At 37.1% G+C, this 21,491-nt stretch overlaps 1 protein-coding gene across 1 annotated transcript in view; it reads left to right on the top strand.

The window, feature by feature from the left end:
* ANAPC10 (anaphase promoting complex subunit 10) overlaps positions 1 to 21,491 on the top strand; it is a 43,295-nt gene that overhangs the window by 15,643 nt on the left and 6,161 nt on the right. The window contains exon 4 of the mRNA XM_054562813.1: positions 3,099 to 3,219. Within this exon, the coding sequence (XP_054418788.1) occupies positions 3,099 to 3,219 (121 nt within the window). The remainder of the gene's footprint in view (positions 1 to 3,098; positions 3,220 to 21,491) is intronic.

Raw genomic sequence — 21,491 nt, forward strand, 5'->3', positions numbered from 1 at the left:
CCTTACTGGTCATAACTTAGTCTCTTGGTCACACCTGGTTGGAAGGGAAGCTGGGAAAGGCAGCCTTTTATCTGCACCTTAAGAAGATAAAAGGGAAAGGGGCTGTTAGGTTGGCAACCAGGAGTTCCTGTCACTAATGTCTTCTGTTGAAATTTCATTGGTTTCCAGGCAGCTGAGAAATTAGTCAAGAGCCCCCAGGTGGAGAACAAAATATCATCCTCAGAAAACTGACAAAGCTGACGCTTGAGAAAGGGCGTGTATCTGCAGTCCAGTGTGTTTCCCAATGCTGAGCCCTAGAATTAAACAGACCCGTCCAGTTATGGAAGTGCTGGACTAGGTAGGGCCTGCTCCTGTTAAATTTGTGACAAGAAGGAACAAAGCGAATGTTTGCTTCCTGCCAGCAGCTCTTTCCCAGCGAAAGGGAGTAGCGGAGAGGGAGTAGCGGGGAGGGAGTAGCAGAGAGGGAGTAGCGGGGAGGGAATGGAGAGAGAGACTGGGAGCATCACTTCTGTCATCGGGACTGTGAGTGTGTCCCCCCAGCACCCTATCCGAAGGCCTCTGCGGGCTGCCTGGCATGTAGAAAGCATTTAGCGGATGGTGATTATTATTACAACGATTTGAGCAATTTGAATAGCTGATAGTATTTCTCATAATCCCCGCATTTAATTCCCACATGCACTGCTATTTTAAATTCACCACGGGATAAACTTATAAATCATTTTAAATGGCTTTACAGGTACCTTTTAGGGTAATAATTTTAGACTTTTGGTGAGGTCACAGTTCCCTTTGCGAATTTAATGAATCAATGAGTAAGGCATAAATTTTACATATGATTTCTGGGGGTACACAGAACTTGGATAACATTTCATGGTGCAGATAAAATTTTAAAAAGTGTAAGTACTTACGTATTACTGTAAGCTGGTGTCAACGACTGTGGAATAAGCTAAGGACAATTAGTCAGTAGGAGGGCAATAGTTTAAGATCATGGGAGGCAGGCGGACAGACCTGCATTTGAACTCCTACTGTGCCCACCTACTTTTTGACCTTAGCAATTATTAACTTGAGTTGTTTTCTTTGTTTTTGTTTTTGTTTTTTTTTTAAACCAGTGAAACGAAGGTGATAATAGCTCCTATATCACAAGGTTGAGGAGTAAGTGAGATTAATACACATAAACCTCTGGTCCAGATACAAAGTATTCGCTTGCTATTTGCTGCTGCTGCTGTTGTTTTTACAATGATTAGTGTTGTTACTGTTCTTTGCCTTTCTAAGCTCATCCTGATTATCTTGTAGGTTCCAGTGGCTAAGTTATCCTGAATCTCATAACTTGGAGATAAAATTATTTAGAGGAAAAATTTGGTCCTTTAGATCTGCTTTCATTTAAAAAAAAGAAAGGGGGAAGATGTCCTTAAGAGTAGTCTTCATGACCTTTGATCTCTCTGCACTAAGAAAGTCCTTTCACAGGCTGCTTATGGCTCATCCGGGAAAAGATCTTTTGTATGCCCTTCAGAACTTCGCCTTCTCCCTTTGCTTCCTCTCTTGTCTCCTTCCTGTTCCTGCAGAAGCAGAAAGATGTCAGTTTGATACCTCTGGCCTCTTTTGAAAACCTGGTAATGGTATTTATCCTGTCAGCAGTTCCTGAGTATTTAGTGTTTTACATCTTCATCTGTCTTTATTATTTGAGGGAAAGTCCTTAACTTTCCCCATTCCTTTCTGATGAATAGCTTAGGCTGCACAAGTCTGGTCCCCTCTCTAAGAGCTACAGATCCCCTGCTGTTTTTATAGGTTGACTTTTGACACAGACTACTTCTGTTCAAGGAGCTCATTGTTGTTAAGTTAGTGCCAGTTTATACCAGAACTTAACTTTTAAAGCACATTTAAATGGACTTCTTAGTGATTTTTTTGGTTGATGTTTAAAATTGTCTGATTTTTTTTCTAATGACCAAAATAACACGTACTTATTGTAAAAAATTCAGGAAACATAGAAATCATAAAGAAGAAAATAAAGACCTCCCATAGTTCCACCTCACCAAAATAGTCACTTTTACTGTTTTTGTATGATTTTATGTGGGTCTTTTTCTATTCATATACGAAGTCTGTATGCCTTCAGAATATGTTCTTTTCCCCAAAATGAAGTCCTCCTGTATATATCGTGTTGTAATCTGTGTTTTTTCCTAACTGTGTATCTGCGTGATTATTTTAAATAGTTGTATAGTATTTCCTTGAGTGGATATATTATAATTTATTTAACTAATTCCCTACTAAGATGGATATTTAGGTTGGTTTCAATTTTTTTGTAATTTAACTGCAGGGCAATAAACATTTTTCTGTATCTGTTTTTAAGTGGCTATATTGTCTTTTAATGCATTCTAAGAAGTTGAATTTGTTGGTCAAAGGCTGTTTACCTACTGATTGGCTATGAAAGTACCTTTTTCTAGTCAAATGTGGGTATTTTTCAGTCATTTTACTGTTTTGCAATATGATAACAAAATGTCTCTGTGTTTTGAATTGTTTCTTTGATTATTAGAGATTGAACATATTTTTGTTTTTTTGTCACTTGCATTTTTCTGAGATTAATTTTCTGTTACATAGTCTTTGCTCACCTTTCTTAATATGGATACTTTTAAAACAGGAGAATTTTATATTTGCATTAAGGGCTAGATTGTACCTTCCGTTTTTTGAAAAATGCTTTTCTCTTTGCTGGACTTCATTTCTCACTTAGTTATTTTCAAGTATTAACATAGGAAATGAAGTAATTAGTGAAAACTAAGCTTGGTAGAATAGTTTCTTTGTCAAAAACACAAATGGAAAGGACTGAAATCTATAATGCTTGTTTACACGCTTAGGTGCCTGTTTTGGCTTAACTGGTTCTTCTTTGCTCACATCTTGTTCTTGACCATACTCTAGATAAGAGCTGTCTATGTAAGTAAAATGTGTACCTATATTCTTACATGTTCTTCATTTTCATCATTGTTAAAAGAACAGTGAAATTGTTCATTTAAATACTCGTTTTAGCAAACAGTGATTTTCAAAGTCAGATGTTTTGAATATAATCTTTCCATGTGGTAAAGGCCATGTTGTTTCTACTCTATTGCTTTTAGAAGAAAAACAACGGTGAAAACATTATGTATTTATGCAGACTACAAATCTGATGAAAGCTATACTCCAAGCAAGATCTCAGTCAGAGTCGGAAATAATTTCCACAACCTTCAAGAAATTAGGGTATGTTTTTAAATTTTAAAGTATGTATCCCGTAACTCCTGCTCTTTGGAGAATTGCCATATTTAACATTAAATTAGAGAGTAAATGTTAATACAGGGGTGGTCAAAAGTAGAAAAACAGTCTTTCATATGCAAAATAATACAATAATTAATTAGTAATAATATAAGAATAAATTGTGTTTTATGTACTCACAACGGTAAACCTACTTTTGCCAACTATTGCATATAAAAGTAAAATTGTTGATATTTAAGAAAACATTTTTAATTTTTATAATACTTTAAATTTTCTTTTGAATTCTAATTGTCACCCTTATTTTTCCCCAGTATTTTATTATGGAAACTTTTAGACATACAGATTGAAATACAGGAAACACTGGAAATAAATTTTTCATTCATGATATGTATGGCATGTATTTGAAATTTTCACTAGGTGTCACTGTTGTCCTTTAATTACTGGACTCATATCTTAGTTAATAGGTTCAAGATCTGAAGTAGTCTTACTTGTACTAGTTTTTCCTAGAGTATTTATGTATATATATAAAAATTCTTTGATACATTTTCGGAAATGTACATCTTTATATATAAATTTCTAGATTTATGTGTTAAATATATGTTTTGTGTTCTCTTATAAATTGGAGAAACGTAAATGACATTTGGACCATTGTGGAATACTTTTAATTTAGTCTTTGCTTCTATTATATCATTTAAGTGCTAAAACATTAGCCACATAGAATAAGGGCTCTTTTAGATAGTGTCTTAATTTTATTCTAAGTGTGTTTATATTTCTACGTAGTGACCACATAGCCTCATGAGACCAGTAATACTAAATATTACCAGGTGATAATGTAAGTTGTTTTCCTGAAAAACTTAATGAACATACTGCTTTTCTGCCACAGTTCTCACTAAGGAACCATAATTCTTGTGTTTTGCTTTAAAATATTAGTGCTGCCTTTGCAGCTTATGATATAAAGGATACTTCATCTTTTAATTATGCGTCTTTATATGTGATTTATTTTGTTTACCTTTTTCCATTTATAAGTTAAAGAAATAAGAATCTCATAGATTTTGCTTTTTAAGGAAAAATAAGCAGATCATGATTTTATTTCTTAACATTACTTATCTATAAGATCGAAATTGTTATTTTTTGTAAAAAAAAAATGCTGCTTCTAATTCAGATAGTAAGTGATTAAAAGAATGTGAACTTTGAGGTTTTAGGGCCATCATTTCATTAGTTACAAGACTGATTTAACTGAGTGGAAAATCCAACTAAATCTTTTTATATTTTTCCATGGATTCTTGCCCACTGGAGGGTGTAGTATGTATTGGAGTATTTTAATAGGTTTTCCTTTTTTACTAGAAATTATGGATATGTTTACTCGAAACACCCTAAAAACCTATTTTCTATCATTTTAATAGTGATTTGAGTAGTAACTAAAAAAAATTTGGCTCTGGGTGAGAAAAGCTAATGGCTATGTTATTTATCCAAAAATTATTCTTTTTCTACCATATGTTTTCCTTCCTGTCAGTTATGAAGCATGATTTTATATCTAGATCTTTGTTAACCTTATTGAAAAATCTCTGCAAAGAGATTAGGTCCTTCTTTTACTATTCTAAAATGAATATGTTACTTTCTAGATATGAGAAGGGACTTACAATGTAAGTGAGGCTTATACTTTCTGTTTAATGGCCATAAGATACTACAACTGGGTTTGGCCAAATAGAACATTTTTGACACCAAAGATAAATTTGGTTATGCTGCTTATTCTACTTTATTTCTTTTTCCTTTTTTTCCAAATTATCTATCCTATACAAATCAGAAATCAACAGCCTAAGAACATTTTGCAATATGTTTATAACATTTCTTTTACACAGAAACTATTTCTAAATAGAAGTAAGGTTTAATACTCATTTAACATGAGTCTTTATGTCATTATCTTTTCAGAATACATTATTTCAGTTCTGTTACTTTTATGCAGTAAGTCTTGCTTGTGTATTCAAGATGATATTCAAGAGAAGTTTTCAAATAAAAATATAAATACTTTTTTAAAAAAGATTTTAAAATTTATTTTATTTTTAAACAGAGGAGAAGGGAGGGAGAAAGAGAGGGAGAGAAACAACAGTGTGCGGTTGCCTCTTGCACACCCACAACTGGGGACCCGGCCCGCAACCCAGGCATGTGCCCTGACTGGGGATCGAACCGGCAACCCTTTGGTTCGCAGGCCAGCACTCAGTCCCCTGAGCCACACCAGCCAGGGCAGATATGAGTGCTTTTAAAAATTTTACATCTTTACATTTTAGCATTATGATTTGGTTTGATGTTGTTCTTTTTCTTGCTCTCAGAAGGGAAAATATATGTGAAGGAAATTTTTTGTTATTTAGATGGGGGAACCAAAGAATATTACTATATCTTAGATGTGACTATTTCAATATTTTACAAAATTATTAGCAAAGTTCTTTTCAGTTTGCTGATTAGGTACAGACATCCCTCAGAACCCCCTACCCTCCAAACCAAATCCACGGATGTTCAAGTCCCGTATATAAAATGGTGTAGTATTTGCATATAACCTATGCACATCTTCCTGTACACTTTAAATCATATCTAGGTTGCATATAATACTTAATACAATGTAAATGCTATGTAAGTAGGTGTCATACTGTGTTGCTTAGGGAATAATGACAAGACAGAAATTCTGTACGTGTTCAGAATGGAAGCAACCATTGTAGACCTGACTACATAGTGCATGTTAGCAACAACATAACATTTTCCTCCCGAATATTTTAATCGTTTGTGGTTGGTTGAATCTACAGATGTGGAACTCACAAATACAGAGAGCTGACTATATTTTTCTTTTAAAAAACTATTGTAGAAACATCTGTACTTAAATATAAAAATGAAGTGGTTTATTAGACATAGAGTCACAGCTCTCACAATTATTTTGATACAGTTCTATGAAAAACAACTTGTAAAGTAAGGTTAGGCAGCTATTTTCAGCATATGTGAAAGTTGTCCTTTGGTTCATTGTTCGCATTTTGCTTCCAGAATTTGTCATCAAATTTTATCCTTTTGCATAAAAGGCTAAAATATTGATGGAGCGCGAGAGTAAGCATTCAACTGAATTTTAAGCCTTGTTTTTCTCTTCAGATAACAAAGATGTTACCAAGTGATTTTTTTTTTAAGGTGACCTGAAGCACGTCTTCAACGTTCACAGGGCCACAGGCTGTTGTTTTGTTCCTCTCACGTACACGGGCCTTTGGCCCTCTGCCGCGCGCACTCAATCAGCAGCATGCCCATGGGAGTCCGCGTATGGTACTTCGACAGAAGTGGTTAATAAGTCAGCTCTTCTATTAAAATAACATTTACTATTATAATTTGAGTTCCATTACTGTGTATGGTAGAATAAGAAGATGGAGACAAAGACTCTGTCTCTATCAAACGATATTAAAATCTACTCATATTTACTTTCTTATGAGGAGCCTATTTTAAACAACTTGATATAAAGTGGGATGATTTAGGCAGTATCTGCAAAGATAAATTGATTTGAATGTTTAGTTTACTGAGCCTTTGGAAAAAATGTTTTTTATTGAATTTAGCTAAAAGAAAATATTTTTTAAAATCAGTTTTTATAGTAACTTTAGAATGTCCTTGAAATGAATATAGAATGCTTTCATACGATACACATAATTTTTAGACCACAAATGTTATTCTCCCTTATCCCTTGCTTAAAAGTAACATAAGCAATTAAAAAATTATTCATAATTATAGACCTTACTTATTTCCAAATTGGAGTTGAGATAGTCATGCATTTGGGCTATATTTCCTTTTGAAACTAAAATATTTTGCACAGAAGAATATCATATATATTTTTAAGAGAGGAAAATTCTTGTATCTCCTGGAGCACAAACTTAGACTACAGATTTTTGAAGAGATGTAGTCTGGCATTCCCGATGAGACACATCCTTACTTCATTTGGGGAATGGTTATTTAGGGCTTGCTAAGTGCCCGGCACTGTGTAAGTACTGGAGATAGAGTGAAAACAGTCACTGTTTTGGCCCCTAAGTACTTTATAGTCTGATGGAAGAGACAGGCAAGTAAACATTAACAGTTAAATAGTAAATACATACAGGGGACTATGGGGAACACATGGGATATTACAGAAGTGGTTTAAAAAGTTTTTTTTACTGACTCAATGATAAATACAAAGCCTTCTCAGGTGGGGAATAAAGTGGGGGCATTCTTTAAGGGGGCACATGAAGGGTGTGGGAGCCTGAGAGCGTGGCTTGGTGACAGCTGCGAGAGATGAAGCGTGCCAGCAAGCCGGGGGGTGGGAGGGGGTGTCAAGAAAGACTGGACGAGCATTTATGCACTCAGCACATTTATGGTGATAGTCATATGGCCTCTGTATATAAGGAGCTTACATTCTCAAAGGGAATAAATATATAACTGTTACAGTGAAAATATATAGGCAAAAGTCAGATTGTGCTTATTGTCAGACTTTTAGGGAGTTTAGACTTTAAATGAGGAAACAGTGATAAAATTCAGTCTTGGGAATGCTGGGGCTAGAGCAATTGAGGACCACTTAGGGAATATCCAAATGAAAATTATGAGGATTTTACCAAGGCTGTTGGTTTGACTAAGTTGAGCTCGAGAGAAAGAGATGGATTTGAAATAGAATCAAAAGGATTTGTGACTGGTTGCTGTCCTGGGGTATACTTGAAGTATGGGTAGGGGGGGTCAAATAGGTAGAAAAGGACACCTAGAACTCTTTGCAGGCTTTGCAACTGGTTGAATATTACCACTAATCAGGAAAGGGATACAGGGTTGGGGAACATTGGGGGTGGGGACAGAGAGAAAGGGTACGCTAATAAGATTAATTTTGTAGCTGATTTTTGGTTTCTCTTCAGATGGAGGGCTTTTCCAGTGGATAGTTAGATATATAGTTCTGAACCTGAGGAAAAGAATCGGAGGAAAGCAGCCTAGGTTAGAGGTATAGATTTGGGAAGGAATCACACCCAAATAGAAGCTGAGGCGTGAGTTTTGGCTCCTTCAGGCAGTATGCATAGTAGAAGAGGAGAGTGCCAGGGCTGGAACTGGGAAAATGCTGATATTCAAGGATGGAAGAAGACTATCCCATGAAAAAGGCTGAAAGCGGGGTGGGGGAGGTAGAAGAGTTAGGTACGGGGGAGGGGGTAAACGGTGACAGGGGGAGACTTGACTTCGGGTGGTGAACACACAATGCGATATGCAAAAGATGTATTATAAAATTGTACCCTTACAACCTATATAATTTTATTAACCAGTGTCACCCCAATAAATTCAGTAAAAAAAATTAAAAAATAAAATGGAGTGAAAAAGGAAAAGTAAAAAGCCAAGAGGGACTGCCATAGATAAGAAAGTCATCAGCTTCCGATGTCACAGAAGCTGAGAATGGTCAGGAATCTCCAGTTAAAGACTGCACCGTTTTCTTCATAAGCCTCTGTTACGTGTGTTTTAATAGGCAATTTATTTAATGAAATTCTGAACTAAAGCATTTCTTGCAAGTAGTTTAATCACTCTTCAGAGTAATAGTTTCTAAATTTATAGATTTGAGACTAATGAGATTATTTGTTTTAATAGCAGGAATTCCAACTTTTCCTACCATAGTGTTTGTGCCAAGTAAGAAGATTGTGAACGGGATCCTTGTTTCCTAATGCTTCGAATTGGAAGGTTCTGTACTGCTGATGCAGAACTTGAAGTAAACTCTGAAGTTGATGAGGTTCCTTTCAAGAGCATTGTGCTGTAGGGTCGCCTTTTCGAGTGCGCCTTCTCAGCGGTTGTGGAAGGACTGCAGTTTCTCGTGGGCAGTGTGCGGGTAGTAACAACCAATGGCAGAGAAAACAAAAAACAAAATTAAAAATCTACTTAACCCATGGCAGGATCCGGTGCAATAGAAATATGTACTTACAAAAGGTTAAACGACATGCTTTTAGAGATACAGATTATCAACCCCTTTCATATAGGAAAGCCTACTGAGCGAGCAGGGCCAGTTGGGCAGGGCAGGAGCGGACACTCGACCGAGAACCTAGAGCGCTGTTGGACACAGCAGGCATTTAATAAATATGCCAGCAGTCAGTCTGTAGGCTGCCCGCTGACCCCTGCTTGCTTAGTTTGCTTCAAAAAGATTATCTGGGCACATTCAATTTCTCCTCTCAGAAAAAATTTTTTAAAAATTTTAATTGTGATAAAAATGCATAATATAACATTCACTATCTTAACATTTTAAAATTCGATAGTGTTAAGGATATTCACCTTGTTGTGTAACAGAGCTCTAGAACTTTCTTAGCTTGCAAAACTGAAAATCAGTATCCATTAAACAACTCCTTTTTATTTTTCCCTCTCCTCTGTCCCTGCAAACATTATTCTATTTTCTGTTGCTATGAATTTGACTACTTTTAGATATCTCATGTAAGTGGACCCATACAATGTATGTCTTTTTGTGACCGGCTTATTTCATTTAACACTATTTCCTCAAGGTTCATTTGGGTTATAGCATGTGACAGAACTTTCTTCCTTTTTAAGGCTAATTAATTTGCCATTGTTTGTATAATATACCACGTTATGTTTATCCATCTGTTGGTGGGCACTTGGGTTGCTTCCCCTCTCTTGACTACTGTGAGTAGTGAGTGCTGCCACCCACATGGGTGTGCAAAGTCTCTTGGAAACCCTGCTTTTAGTTCTTCTGCGTATATACCCAAAAGTCCGATTGCAGGATCGTATGGTAGCTCTGTTGATAATTTTTTGCCCTTGTCAGAAATATGACTCCTAAGAGGTAGACAAGGTAGTTGGGCTTCTTCCTATAGAAACTTCTGATTGAACTTTATTCTTGGCAACTAAAAGGGCCCTGATTAGGACAGTAGTAGCAACAGAAGGAGCTGTAGCAAGTCTTGCTGCAAACCACCTGCTGAAAAATTGTATCATAATTTTAGAGTATATCTTAATTGAAGTCAGCCCACTCAGAACCTTAATTTTTTTCCTTCTCCTCTTATTTTATATGTGGGAAATGAAGAATTAATAATCTCCAAAGATTAGAGGCAACCAGTTGATTTTTTTTTCTTGGCTGGGACCAATGTTGTGTTGGGAAGAGAAGAATCAGCATGTCAATTTTGATATAGATTCGCTGGACCATCATAGAATTGTATTTGAGTTACTGTGTTCACCGCTATTTGTGTTTTTTGTTACCACTGCTATTTATTAGGCACTTTCTCCATGAATGTCACTGAGCCAAGCAGGCACTACTCACTATTTCATTTTGTCTCTGCAAAACTTAAGTGGTGGTCAGATGTAGTTACTATCCTTATATTCAAATAAAGCGGAGATTTTGAGAGGTTAAGTGAACTTTTTGCTATATCGCTAACTTTTAACGTGAGAATGTTGGAGCTGAAAGAAACGGTGGAGGGAGTGTAACCCCAGGAGTTGATGGCTTCTCCAAGGGGACAGCTACTACTTTTTTTTGAGCTTTTGTTGCACATGGGAATGTAGGTCCATTGTTGCCAATTATCCTTTTAAAAGGGAAATCAGGAGTCTAGATCTTAAAATATGTTGGTAAAATATGGTATGTTCACAGGTTAAATATGGCCAAGGGCTACCAGTGACCAACTTAAAATCAAGTACAAGTCCATTATACAGGAAGGCTAAGGGAGCAGTCTGATGTCACACAGGAAGTCAGAGGTATAGCTGGGAATCAATGATCAGTACATATTCCTTCAATTTTTTCCCTTAAATTCACATTAAATTACAAGTTACCAAAACATTTCTTTCCATTATTAAGAAAAGTTGAAGTGTGTAGCAGAGGAAATAGGCTGGTGAGCAATAGGGGATAGAGTGAATATAGATTTTTGAAATATACTTAAAAATTCTTTACTTTTTAAATGTATTCTATTGAAAATGGATTGATACTTATAATGCTAATGCTTTTGGCATAAACATTTGGTGCATCCAGACAATGGTCATTATTCATTACTGAAAAGAAATGAGCTCTCAAGCCATGAAAAGACATGGAAGAACCTTAAATGCGTATTAGTAAGTGAAAGAAGCCAAGTTGAAAGGGCTGCATACTGTATAATTCCAACTATGTGACATTTTGGAAATGGCAAAACTATGGAGACAGTTTAGATCAGGGGTTGCTAGGAGTTGGGGGTGGTTGGGAAGGAAGAATGGGCTGAGCGCAGAGGATTTTTAGGCCATTGGAAATGCTCTGTGTGATGCTGTTGCGGTGTATACATGTCATTATATATATTTGTCCCAACCCGTAAAATGTACAACACCAAGAGCAAGCCCTCATGTAAACCCCAGACTTTGGGTGATGATGTATCAGTGTAGGTTTATCAGTTGTAACAAATATTCCGCTCTGGTGGGAGAAGCTGATAATGGGGAAGGCTTTGCTTGTAGGGGGCAGGAGGTACCCGGGAAACCTCTGTGCCTTCCTCTCAGTTTTGCTGTGACTCTGAAACTGTCCTAAAACTGTAAGGTCTTTTTTTTTTTAAATGAAAATACGGGTATTCCTCACGTTTTGAAAATATGTGTTAATGCCACTTTACTCTCATGAAAGACATTACTACCTGTTTTCACTAACCAAAAGAAATCCAAAGAGTATTTTTTCTTTTAGGGAAAAAGGCGTTCAGGGTTTCTTTTGCAGAGAGCCTTATGGGGCAGCAGCGCCCTGGGCAGCCCGCATGGCCCCCCAAGCTCCGCCCCTGTAAAGCCAGCACCTCAGCATCCAGCCCCACAGCTCTGCACTGAATCGGAACATCTGTGCTGTATCTCCACGCACTTTGTGCAGCATTAGCAGGGTGTGTTCCAGGGTACCAGAAAAGCCTACAGAGAGCTCCTGAGGTTGTTGCCTTGGAAAAGACAGGGAGTGAAGGGATTGCTGTCTACCTTGGGAGCCTGTAGACTCATAACTTGCCTCCTGTCACGGCCCCAAGGCGACAAGCTCAGGTAAGTGCAGTGTGATAACGAAGGCACTTTAGAGTGAAAAGAAACCTCTGCCTGCCTCCCCGATCTTCTACTTCAGTATTTACGTAGCCGATTCACATGTGCGGCATTACAAGGATAAAAAGTCAAAATTACTCTCAGCTAATTTGTAAAATCTAGTTGTTAAATGTTAGCTTTATTCACTTTAAAGTTTTATTATTTCTCTGAGAAAATTAGTGAAGGGCATTGGGAACTGTCCCTGGCTTTAAAACACGTATTCTGTATGGCGATATCTTTATGTTGAAAGAGGATTGTCTAAGGCAAATATGGAATTCGAATTTGAAAAGTTTCTGTGGACTAGGATCCGGGTTATCAGTGGCACGCAGTCACCGTGGCTCACTGAGCCCCATTTCACCTGCAGTTGCAGTCATCTGAGACTTGCTGCTGTTCCCCGGAGTCGCATTGTGCCTACCATTGAACGTGGAGTTCTCCAACCTTGGCTGATGGGGCAGAAACCCAGTCCGTTTCATAATCTGCAGTCTGAGTTTTAAATATTACATTCAAAGTGGGACAGAAGGATGAGGCCCAAGCCAGAGGAAGGAACATGCTTCTAGACTGCCTTTGCCACATGCTGCTTTAATTGTGGATTTTGGAGTCTGTTAGATCAGAGTTGGAATCTTGTTACTATCAGTTCTTTCTTTTGTGATACAGGACCAGTTTCTCTGTTCTTTCTGAGCCTCTTTTTATTTACTTAAGAAATGAGAATCGAAATACCTATCTTGTTTTGGTAGTTGCGAAGATTAATTGAAAGAAGGTGTGTGACAACATCTGCAATATACCAAATACATAATAGGTTTTTCAGTCAATGTAAGTTTGTCCTTCGATACTTCTTTTTTTCTTTAGTTTTGTGGCTGCTTCCTTTATCCTTACTCATACATGACTTCACAAGGTCAGAATGTGCGAGATAAATGTGCCTTATCTTTAAGTCATGTCCTAGTAACAGCTAGTAGATAGTTGTTTTGGATTCAGTTTCTTACTGCTGGATAGAAGCATGAAGTAGTTTCAACAAATTGATTTTGATACGTGGCATTTCAATATCAATTGTCCAAAACTGGACAGAGCATGCATCCTATGTGGATTTTCTAGGTATTTGTTTTTTATTTTAATAAAATTTCCATTGGCATTGGATTAAATATATGGATTTAATCCTTTGAAATTACAGCAGCCATGGCATTATTACTTGTGGCTTCTGGGAGGACAGTTTTAATCTTTCTGACATGACCCAGTTAATAGCATGAAGTCTCTCTGATCACAGGTTGACCCTCTGTATCAAAATATTAGATCTCTTTTTATTTACTAAGATAATAGTTTACTAACTTGGATGCTTCCTTTGGTTTTGGACTCTGTTCTTGAATTTTTTGTACTTACAGTATTTATTCTGATTTGATTCATTTAAAATACAGCGAAGCTGACTTAAGATTGATGACTCTGACTCCTGCTTATTGGTCCTAACACTTTCTCTGCAGGGTATATTCTTTTAAACTAATGCAGGAGTAATAGTAATAACTTCATAGAGTAGCCGGTGTGAGTGGGAATTTTTAAAAAGTGTTATATTTACGCATATCTTGACTGCATCGACTTAGAGTCAGGCCGATATTTTTTCAAAGGCCCTGTCCTAGTTGCGCAGGTATTCTCCCACGAGGCAGTGCGTGAAGCCCGAGGGCCCGCGCGCCGGTCTGAGGGCTCTCGTAGCAGGGAGCCGCGAGGGGCGATTGAATTTGGGAAATGCTCCCCATTAACAGACATTCGCTTTTAGGGCACTTTGTCCTAACAGTTGAATTAATTGCTTCTGTTTGAAATTTGTAAAGCAAAAACAGATAAATCACAATACAATTTTTGCTACAATATATGTTAAGTCAGCTCACAAGATCAAATAGTTTAAAACGGTTACTATATGACGTTATTCAACTTGTTTTTAAAACTCTCCTTTGCCAAAAATTGATATACCTTGATTCCTATAATATTAAGACAGCTTTTCATTTCTTTGTGGCCTGGCATAATAGTACTTTTGGCTTAAAAACTGGGAGTATTGTGTGTGACCGTTGCATGAGTTTGTCTCTGTGTGGGAGCAGGTAACGTGTGGGGACCGGCCTGTGTGTGGAAGCTCATGTGTGTGAGAGCACATTTGGGTTGGAACTGATAAGAAAAAGCTGGAGTATTATCTTACTGTTAATAAAACTTTAGTGTTGATACAGTTGTATAGCTATCAAAATTTATTTATCCATCTCCTCCTAATTGTTGCTCAGTAAATAATTGGATGTCATTCTTTTATAGCATGGTTTTCCAGCGTGGCAGTACTCTATGGTCCAGTTATTATAAGATGATACTGACCATTGACTGGGGATTAGCTCACATTTTTTTAGACCAGCTGATGTTGAAAAACCACAATTTAGCAAACTAGACAGATTTCAAACCTCGAATTAGTCCCCTGTTACCTGTGCGGAAGTTGGGGGACACATTTAGCCCCTTTGAAACCACAGGTTCCTCATACAAGAATAGGGAAATAATGCTCGTTTCATTGGATTCCTGAGACAAGTAGGTAAGATAAAGTATACAAAGCACTTATTTATATTGTTTGCCACACAGTAAACACTCAATGCAAATTCTCTTTGTTTTTTAAAAATAAATATTTGACAATTGAAAGACTTTCTGAATATTTGAAGTAAAATACGCATTAATTTCCACATTAGTTTTTAGGCGCGTAGTAGTGCTTTCTGGGCCTCTGGAGAAATCTTGATTAAGGACACTGGATGTGGCATATTACTCATTTAAAAAAATTTTCTTAACAATTTTTTTCCGTTACAGTTTACATTCAGTATTATTTTGAATTAGTTTCAGGTGTACAGAATATTGGTTAAACAATCATATACTTTACAAAATGTTTCCCCTTTATATTTACAGTACTCAATTGGCACCATACATAGTAATTGCATCTCATATTCATTATTTGGTTGTATAAACCATATAGGCAAATATATGTATAATAGCTGATTATTGTTTTTAAAAGCTTCAACATATTTATGGTAAACTTCCATAAAATAGAAATTACTCTGTGTAATTTGTACACTGTAACTTACAGATTAATTCCATTTGAGAAAATTACTGTGTTTCTGTCAAATAATATACCACCAATTTGGGGAAAGTGACATTACTTTGGTCTGTTAAGATAGACTTAAAATCCCATTAGATAACAGCATTGTGATGTTTCCGAGGTTAATTGGCTGCATTCAGTTATAGGTTATGAACGGTCCCACTTGAATAATTCACCAAGCCATCAGGCAGAAAGACCAATAGTTCACAGGACTAATTGACCTTGGCAGTATAATAGAAACACTTGCAAATAAAATGCTCTTCGCCAACAACATTGCAAATGAAAACCCCCGAAGAACTGTTACGGCCGGGACTGTCCTGGAATGCAGCGGCTCCCTTAGCCGACCGTGGGTGGGCGTGGGTCTTGGAGGGCGGAAGTTGCGGGGAGGGAAATGTAAAAGACAGGAGGAAAAGTTTGGAGGGACATTAATTAGGCAAAATGGTAGAAACACATAGGTTTAGAAAAGATTTTAAACATCTCAAAACTCCAAAAAGTAGTGTTTGTGAATCTCTGTAAACGTAGTGTCTTTAAGTTTGTTATATTTTTTTTCCCTTCTTGTTCTCTATCTCAAGCCCCTTTGTATAGACTGGGATAGTCATTATTGCAGTGGGCTGTTTTCTGAAAGGTGAGAGCGCAGCTCTGACAAAGCGCAGTGCTGTAATGAGGACGAAGCACGGTTGTCATTCTGCAGCCTGGCTTCACGGCCGATACGAGACAAATACTGTCGAAGGCACCATTATATCCTGGAATCTAAAATGGCTGTTTGTTTGTTTGTTGGTTAGGTGGTTGAGGTTTGGATTTGTGCCAGAGTGGGGGAAGGGAGAAATCTTAGAAGAGACACAGAGAGAGAAAACTGTCGCTCCGTAACAAATTTTGACAATTTGTTTCCCTCTTTTTTGGTAATGATGCAAACCATGCATTTTATTAAAGAATCCCCAGAGCAATATATCAGTCTTTCTTAAAGCAAATGTTTTCAAATGCTTGAAGAAATTTAGTGACGCACTGTCAGGGCTTGGTTTTTAAAGGAAAAAAACAAGTTTAGCTTAGCACTCATTTGGGAGATATGCGTCCCTAAAAGTAAGCTAGAGAAATTGTGCCGCAGGTATCAGCCTTCACTGTAATACTGCAGAAGGGCAATTACATTCCTGTTACATTTTCTTTTTTTAAAAAGGCATCTTTTACATTAGAAGAAGACAATCAAATTGTTAAGTGGACTTCAAAAATAGTAATAAAAAAAGATTTATAATGGAAAGAATTGATGGTATATTTCACCTAGAGTAAGAAAGACAATGTGTAATAAGGGATTTTGTGGTTTTACAGCTCAGTGCATGTGTTTGAAAGCTGTTCTCTCAGCAACGTGGGTGGCAGGTTATGCTACCATATAATGTATTGTAGTTGGCTCTCCACACTTGTCAGGGTTAGTGTTCAACCATTCGGAAAATTTTCTCATTGTTCTATCATGTGAACCAGGACCAGTGTTGAATTCCCAATAACTTACCAAAAAAAAAAAAAAAGGTTTAATTAGAAAGTTTGAAATTTGATTACATCTTTTTGTTTCAATACGGTGCTATATATATTAGTATTTTATCTATTATTGAAGTTATTTTTCAGTCACAAGATATCAAAATCAAGACTTTATTCTTTTTAAAGTAGGTTTTACAGAAATCTGTATACTGAATCTTGCCCTTTTTGCTGTATTAACACTCTGTTTCCATCTTAAGCATTTTGCTTTAGATGGACCATGGCTCTTGGCAGCTAGTGCATTTTTAGCAAATAATACTGTTTCTAGTAAGAGTTGCAGAGAAAAAAAAACTTAGTGTGAGGTCCTTGTAAACTGAACCTTTGGAACATTACTTTATTTCTTTCCCCCCCTTTGTGCTGCTTCTCTATTTGTGTAATGGTTATAAATTACATCCTTTGAAAAGAAGAATTAAAAACATTTTGTTTTGTTATTTTTGTAGTCGATTTCTTTCTTTACCTGTTATTTTAAAGATATACAGAGAAATAAGCAATTATGGTATTGAAATGCCATTGTGCCAGCACCTCCAGAGCATAATCCAAAAAAAACAGAAAACCGCCTGCCGGGCTGTCTGCAGTGAGCTTGTGTGAGCGTCAGTGTCTGCTGTTCACACATCGTTTTTTTACTGCAAGTTCCTTTTGGAATAAAGACTCTGTGTTTCCCAAGTGTAGTGAGACAGTCGTTGGTCCTTATATTTTTAATTTGTGGGGATTTCTGTTTGTAAGGGTAATTGTCATAGATGTATATCACATGATTGTCACTGGCACATCAAGAGGTAGAGAAAAGGCTTATATGTTTATGTATTACAAAATAATGGAACCTTTAAATGAAATAATAAAGTATTGAAGATAAGAAAAAATGAGCTTTTTTGGAGGTCAGTATATGAAGAATTGATTTAAATATTGATTTTGCCCTTTAAAATCTATCTTAGGTGAATATAAAAATATCATAAAATCTCTGTATTTCACTTGAAATTCAGATACTTAAATATAATGATGGCTTCTTGACAAGATTGCGTTAGTAAGTTTTTTCAACTACCGTACCTAATTACTCAAAGAATGTAATAGAAAGTATATTATGGGTTCTTAGGTAACTTTTTTATTTTAAATCTTATTTACTTATTTTTATTCTTCTTTTGCTGCTGGTTATCATTTTAGACGCAGACAGCAAACTTGCAGAATGTAGTACAGCGTGTTGGCAGTCTGGACCTTTCGCTCAGACTCATAAAACATCAAAAAGACAAAGCATTTATCAGATAACAGGGAACTTCAGGTTCAGATTTGGTGAGATGGAAGTTGATGCCCATTCTCCTTTAAGGTTTATTTGAGTCATTCAACATCATTTGCTTTTTTCTTAAAAACTTTACACATAGAAGTTATACACGTCTTTACTGAAACTAGGTTTTCACCCATTTCATCTATTTTTCATTGAGAGATAATTTCAAATTTGTTTGCCCTCTGCATTTTACTCTGAGTTTCTTAAATCTAGGAAAGCACTTTTACATTTCATGATAATTATATCATCAATCTTTTAGTTATTAGACTATTAGAATGAGGTGACGATCTGTACAGGACCATTTGCAACGTTTAGGCGGTTCAGCAGGTAATGAATGCTGCTCGCTAATCGCACGTGGTTTCAGTTTGCCTTTTGTTAGTCTTAACCTTCCTCTTAGTCGTATAGATGGAGAAGATTGTCACCTCCACAAGATGCACCTCACAGGTTCCTCCAGGAAAGGAAAGGCAAGGCATCAGTCCCTTAACATGCTAGTTTTTTAAGGGCCAGGATGCCTGCGCCTGTGATCGCCACCCGGCCTAATTGCTCACAGGGCAGCCTGGCGCCCTGCCATTTCCCCGCTGGGCTGTTTGTTGGTGCTTGTGAATAGAACAAAAATGTCTTTGCTTTTTCTACTCAGTTGTCACTGATTGCAGTTTTAAGAAACAAGTTAACTTTTTTTCCTCAAAATGATAGTAATTTACATCACGATGAAGTCTCACTTCATAATATCTAATGAGCAGTAGAGTTAGTTTAGTGCTTTTAAAATTCATGTTAAATAAAATGCATTACTTCTTACTCCAAAATATTCATTTTGTGTAATTCCACCTTAACTATTCAAGACAGATGTTTTACATTTGGATAAACACTTAAAAGTAAATTATGAGGTAGTTTTTTGGTACTTTTATAAACAAAATTTGTTATATATATGAGTTACGGGACCAATGGAAATCGCAGATCTTGCAAGCAAAATGTCTGTGTGTGTGTTGGGGGGTGGTTAGCTCAGCTGTTTGGGAAACCTGTTGCTGAGAACACTAGAGATGTGTGCACTTAACTTTTAATATAACTGAAGGTGTGTTTTGGGTTTTCACCTCTGCCTGGACCATAACAGGCACCTCGTGTGTTGTCCCTTTGTCAGGCTTTGCTGCTAGGTCCCATGACTAGCAGGAAACAATGAGTGTCACGGTGAGACTTCCGCTTCTCCTCTTCCCAGGCCCCTTCCACAGCTTTTTAAAGCATGTACAGGGTTATAGCTTTTTGAATTGCCCACACTTACTCACTTACACTAATATCAGAATATATTCTTGTCATATTTTTATTTCAGACAGACATACTGTAAGACCACTTTATTGCTGTGATGTTCAGAGTCTTGGCAGGCTTCATCCTGCCCTGGTGGGGCAGTCCTCAGCAAAGCATACAACCTCTCTAACTTCCAGCTCCTCGGCTATGAATTAGGGATGCGGTGTTGGGGTGATTAAAACAAATGTATGTTAACTGCCTAACACATGGTAGCAGCTCAGTAAATGGTAGCTGAAAGGAGCAAAGCCTTGAAAACTGGTGATGTTTTTATAGGCTGTAAAAGCACCCACTGGTGTCCTTTTCTGTGTAATGTCATGGAATTGGGGAATTCAGCTATGCGTAACTATTGGATGTGCATTTATATCTTGGAGTTGATAAAATCCAGGCACATAGGCTTTGGAGTCATCTTCCTGGGGTTTGAGTTTCTGCTCTGCCACCAAACTATGAACCTCAGAAAGTTAGCTTCTCTGTGTCTCAGAATCCTTGGGTATAAAATGAAGGTGAAAATAGTGTGCTTCATAGGGCTGGAATCAAATCAGTGCGTGTAAAACTCTTAATACCATGCCTGCCAGAGAGTAATTGTTCCAAATGTGTTAGTTGTTGTTAACTATGATTATTTCATAGAAAAGGAAAAATCATCAAGCCAGAAAACTTGAATGGAGTCAGCCTTAATTAATGGCTGCCTCTCTCACCCACTTCTAAATAATTCCCCTTACTTCTCTTTCTAGTGCCCTTCAGAGCTCCACATCTCTTCGAAGCGTATTCAGGACTAGACCGCAGTCAGAGTTCTGCTTTTCATTCGTTACCTCTGGGGGTGTGATACCCTGCAGTAAAAATCTGTAGATGTCTCTTAATCAGATGTACCTGTTGAGTTTGTCACTTGCTCCTCATAAGTCTTATGTTCGCGTTTTAACAGTTCTTTTGACGGCAGCTTGATTGTGAAAAGGTTTTTTAAAGGTTTCGTTGCTCTACTGAATTTTTGGAAAAAAAGGTAATTGGGTACCCTGCTTCAACTGGACTTTTCAAATAAGCAACTATTTACTTAGTGGTTAAATGAGTTACATAAAAAGTATTTTATAGTGATTCTTAGGGATCCTAAGTTCCTGACTCCTCCATCCGTGTCTCAGTGGTTTATAATCTAGCAATATGCCATCAAACAGCTTGTTTCCTTCGATATGCTGCAGATATGTATACCTGAAGGCTGTCTTTAACCTCTGCTTGTTTTGAGAAATTATTTATTAGTAAGATTTATGGTGCTAGAACAACAGTGTACTTTTTAATGTGCCATACATTAAGAATTATCATGCATATGTAAAGTCTAAATTTGTATAATTTGCATAAGATTTTCTCATAGCTATTGTATATTCAAATTCTGTTTCATTTTTGTTCTAGGATGAAACAAATTAGTGTAAAATGGAAAGGAAATGCACATTTATTTATTTTAGAGTCCACTTAATAGTGGATCTTAATTTACCTGGAATATCAAGGACTTGGAGAAGGCTACACCTCATTTACAGCATGTGCAATTCTACAACTGTGTGCCGGAGTTTGTGCACTTGTTTCTTTTGAGTGCTTAGTGCTCCCTCCTCCCAAAGTCCATAAAACACACATATACGGTTTTTATGTGTATATAACATTTTAATGTAAGAAATGGAACTTTATGAGCATCCCAGAAGCTGGGCGTATACTCTCTTCCCTTCCTCTATCAAAATCCTTTCTCTACCTCTTAGAGTAACCACTGCCCTCATGCTTTGTGATAATTTCCTTAGTTTTTACAAAGTTTAATCGTGTCAGTATATCTTTACCACAGTAAAACATGTGCATGGTTAGAAGTCCGGGAGGACTGCAGCGGCGTTTGTAACAGTAGCACCCCTCTCCCCGTCCGGCGCCCCCGCCCCGCTCCCCAGGAGCAGCACTCTTAGTTCTTGCAGTCGTATTGCTTTCCTGGTTCTAAATACCGTATGTGCACAGATCTCGGTAATAGACAGGCACGATTCTAACCGATGTGCCTGTGCGTGTCTGCGTGTAAAGACTCGATCTAATGATGTCTTACCGCGAGGCAGCAGGGCTCAGTTCTGTGGC

Source organism: Pteronotus mesoamericanus, unplaced genomic scaffold, assembly GCF_021234165.1.
Source record: "Pteronotus mesoamericanus isolate MK-2021 breed Mesoamerican mustached bat unplaced genomic scaffold, CSHL_Meso_final contig_163, whole genome shotgun sequence".
Lineage (NCBI taxonomy): Eukaryota > Metazoa > Chordata > Mammalia > Chiroptera > Mormoopidae > Pteronotus > Pteronotus mesoamericanus.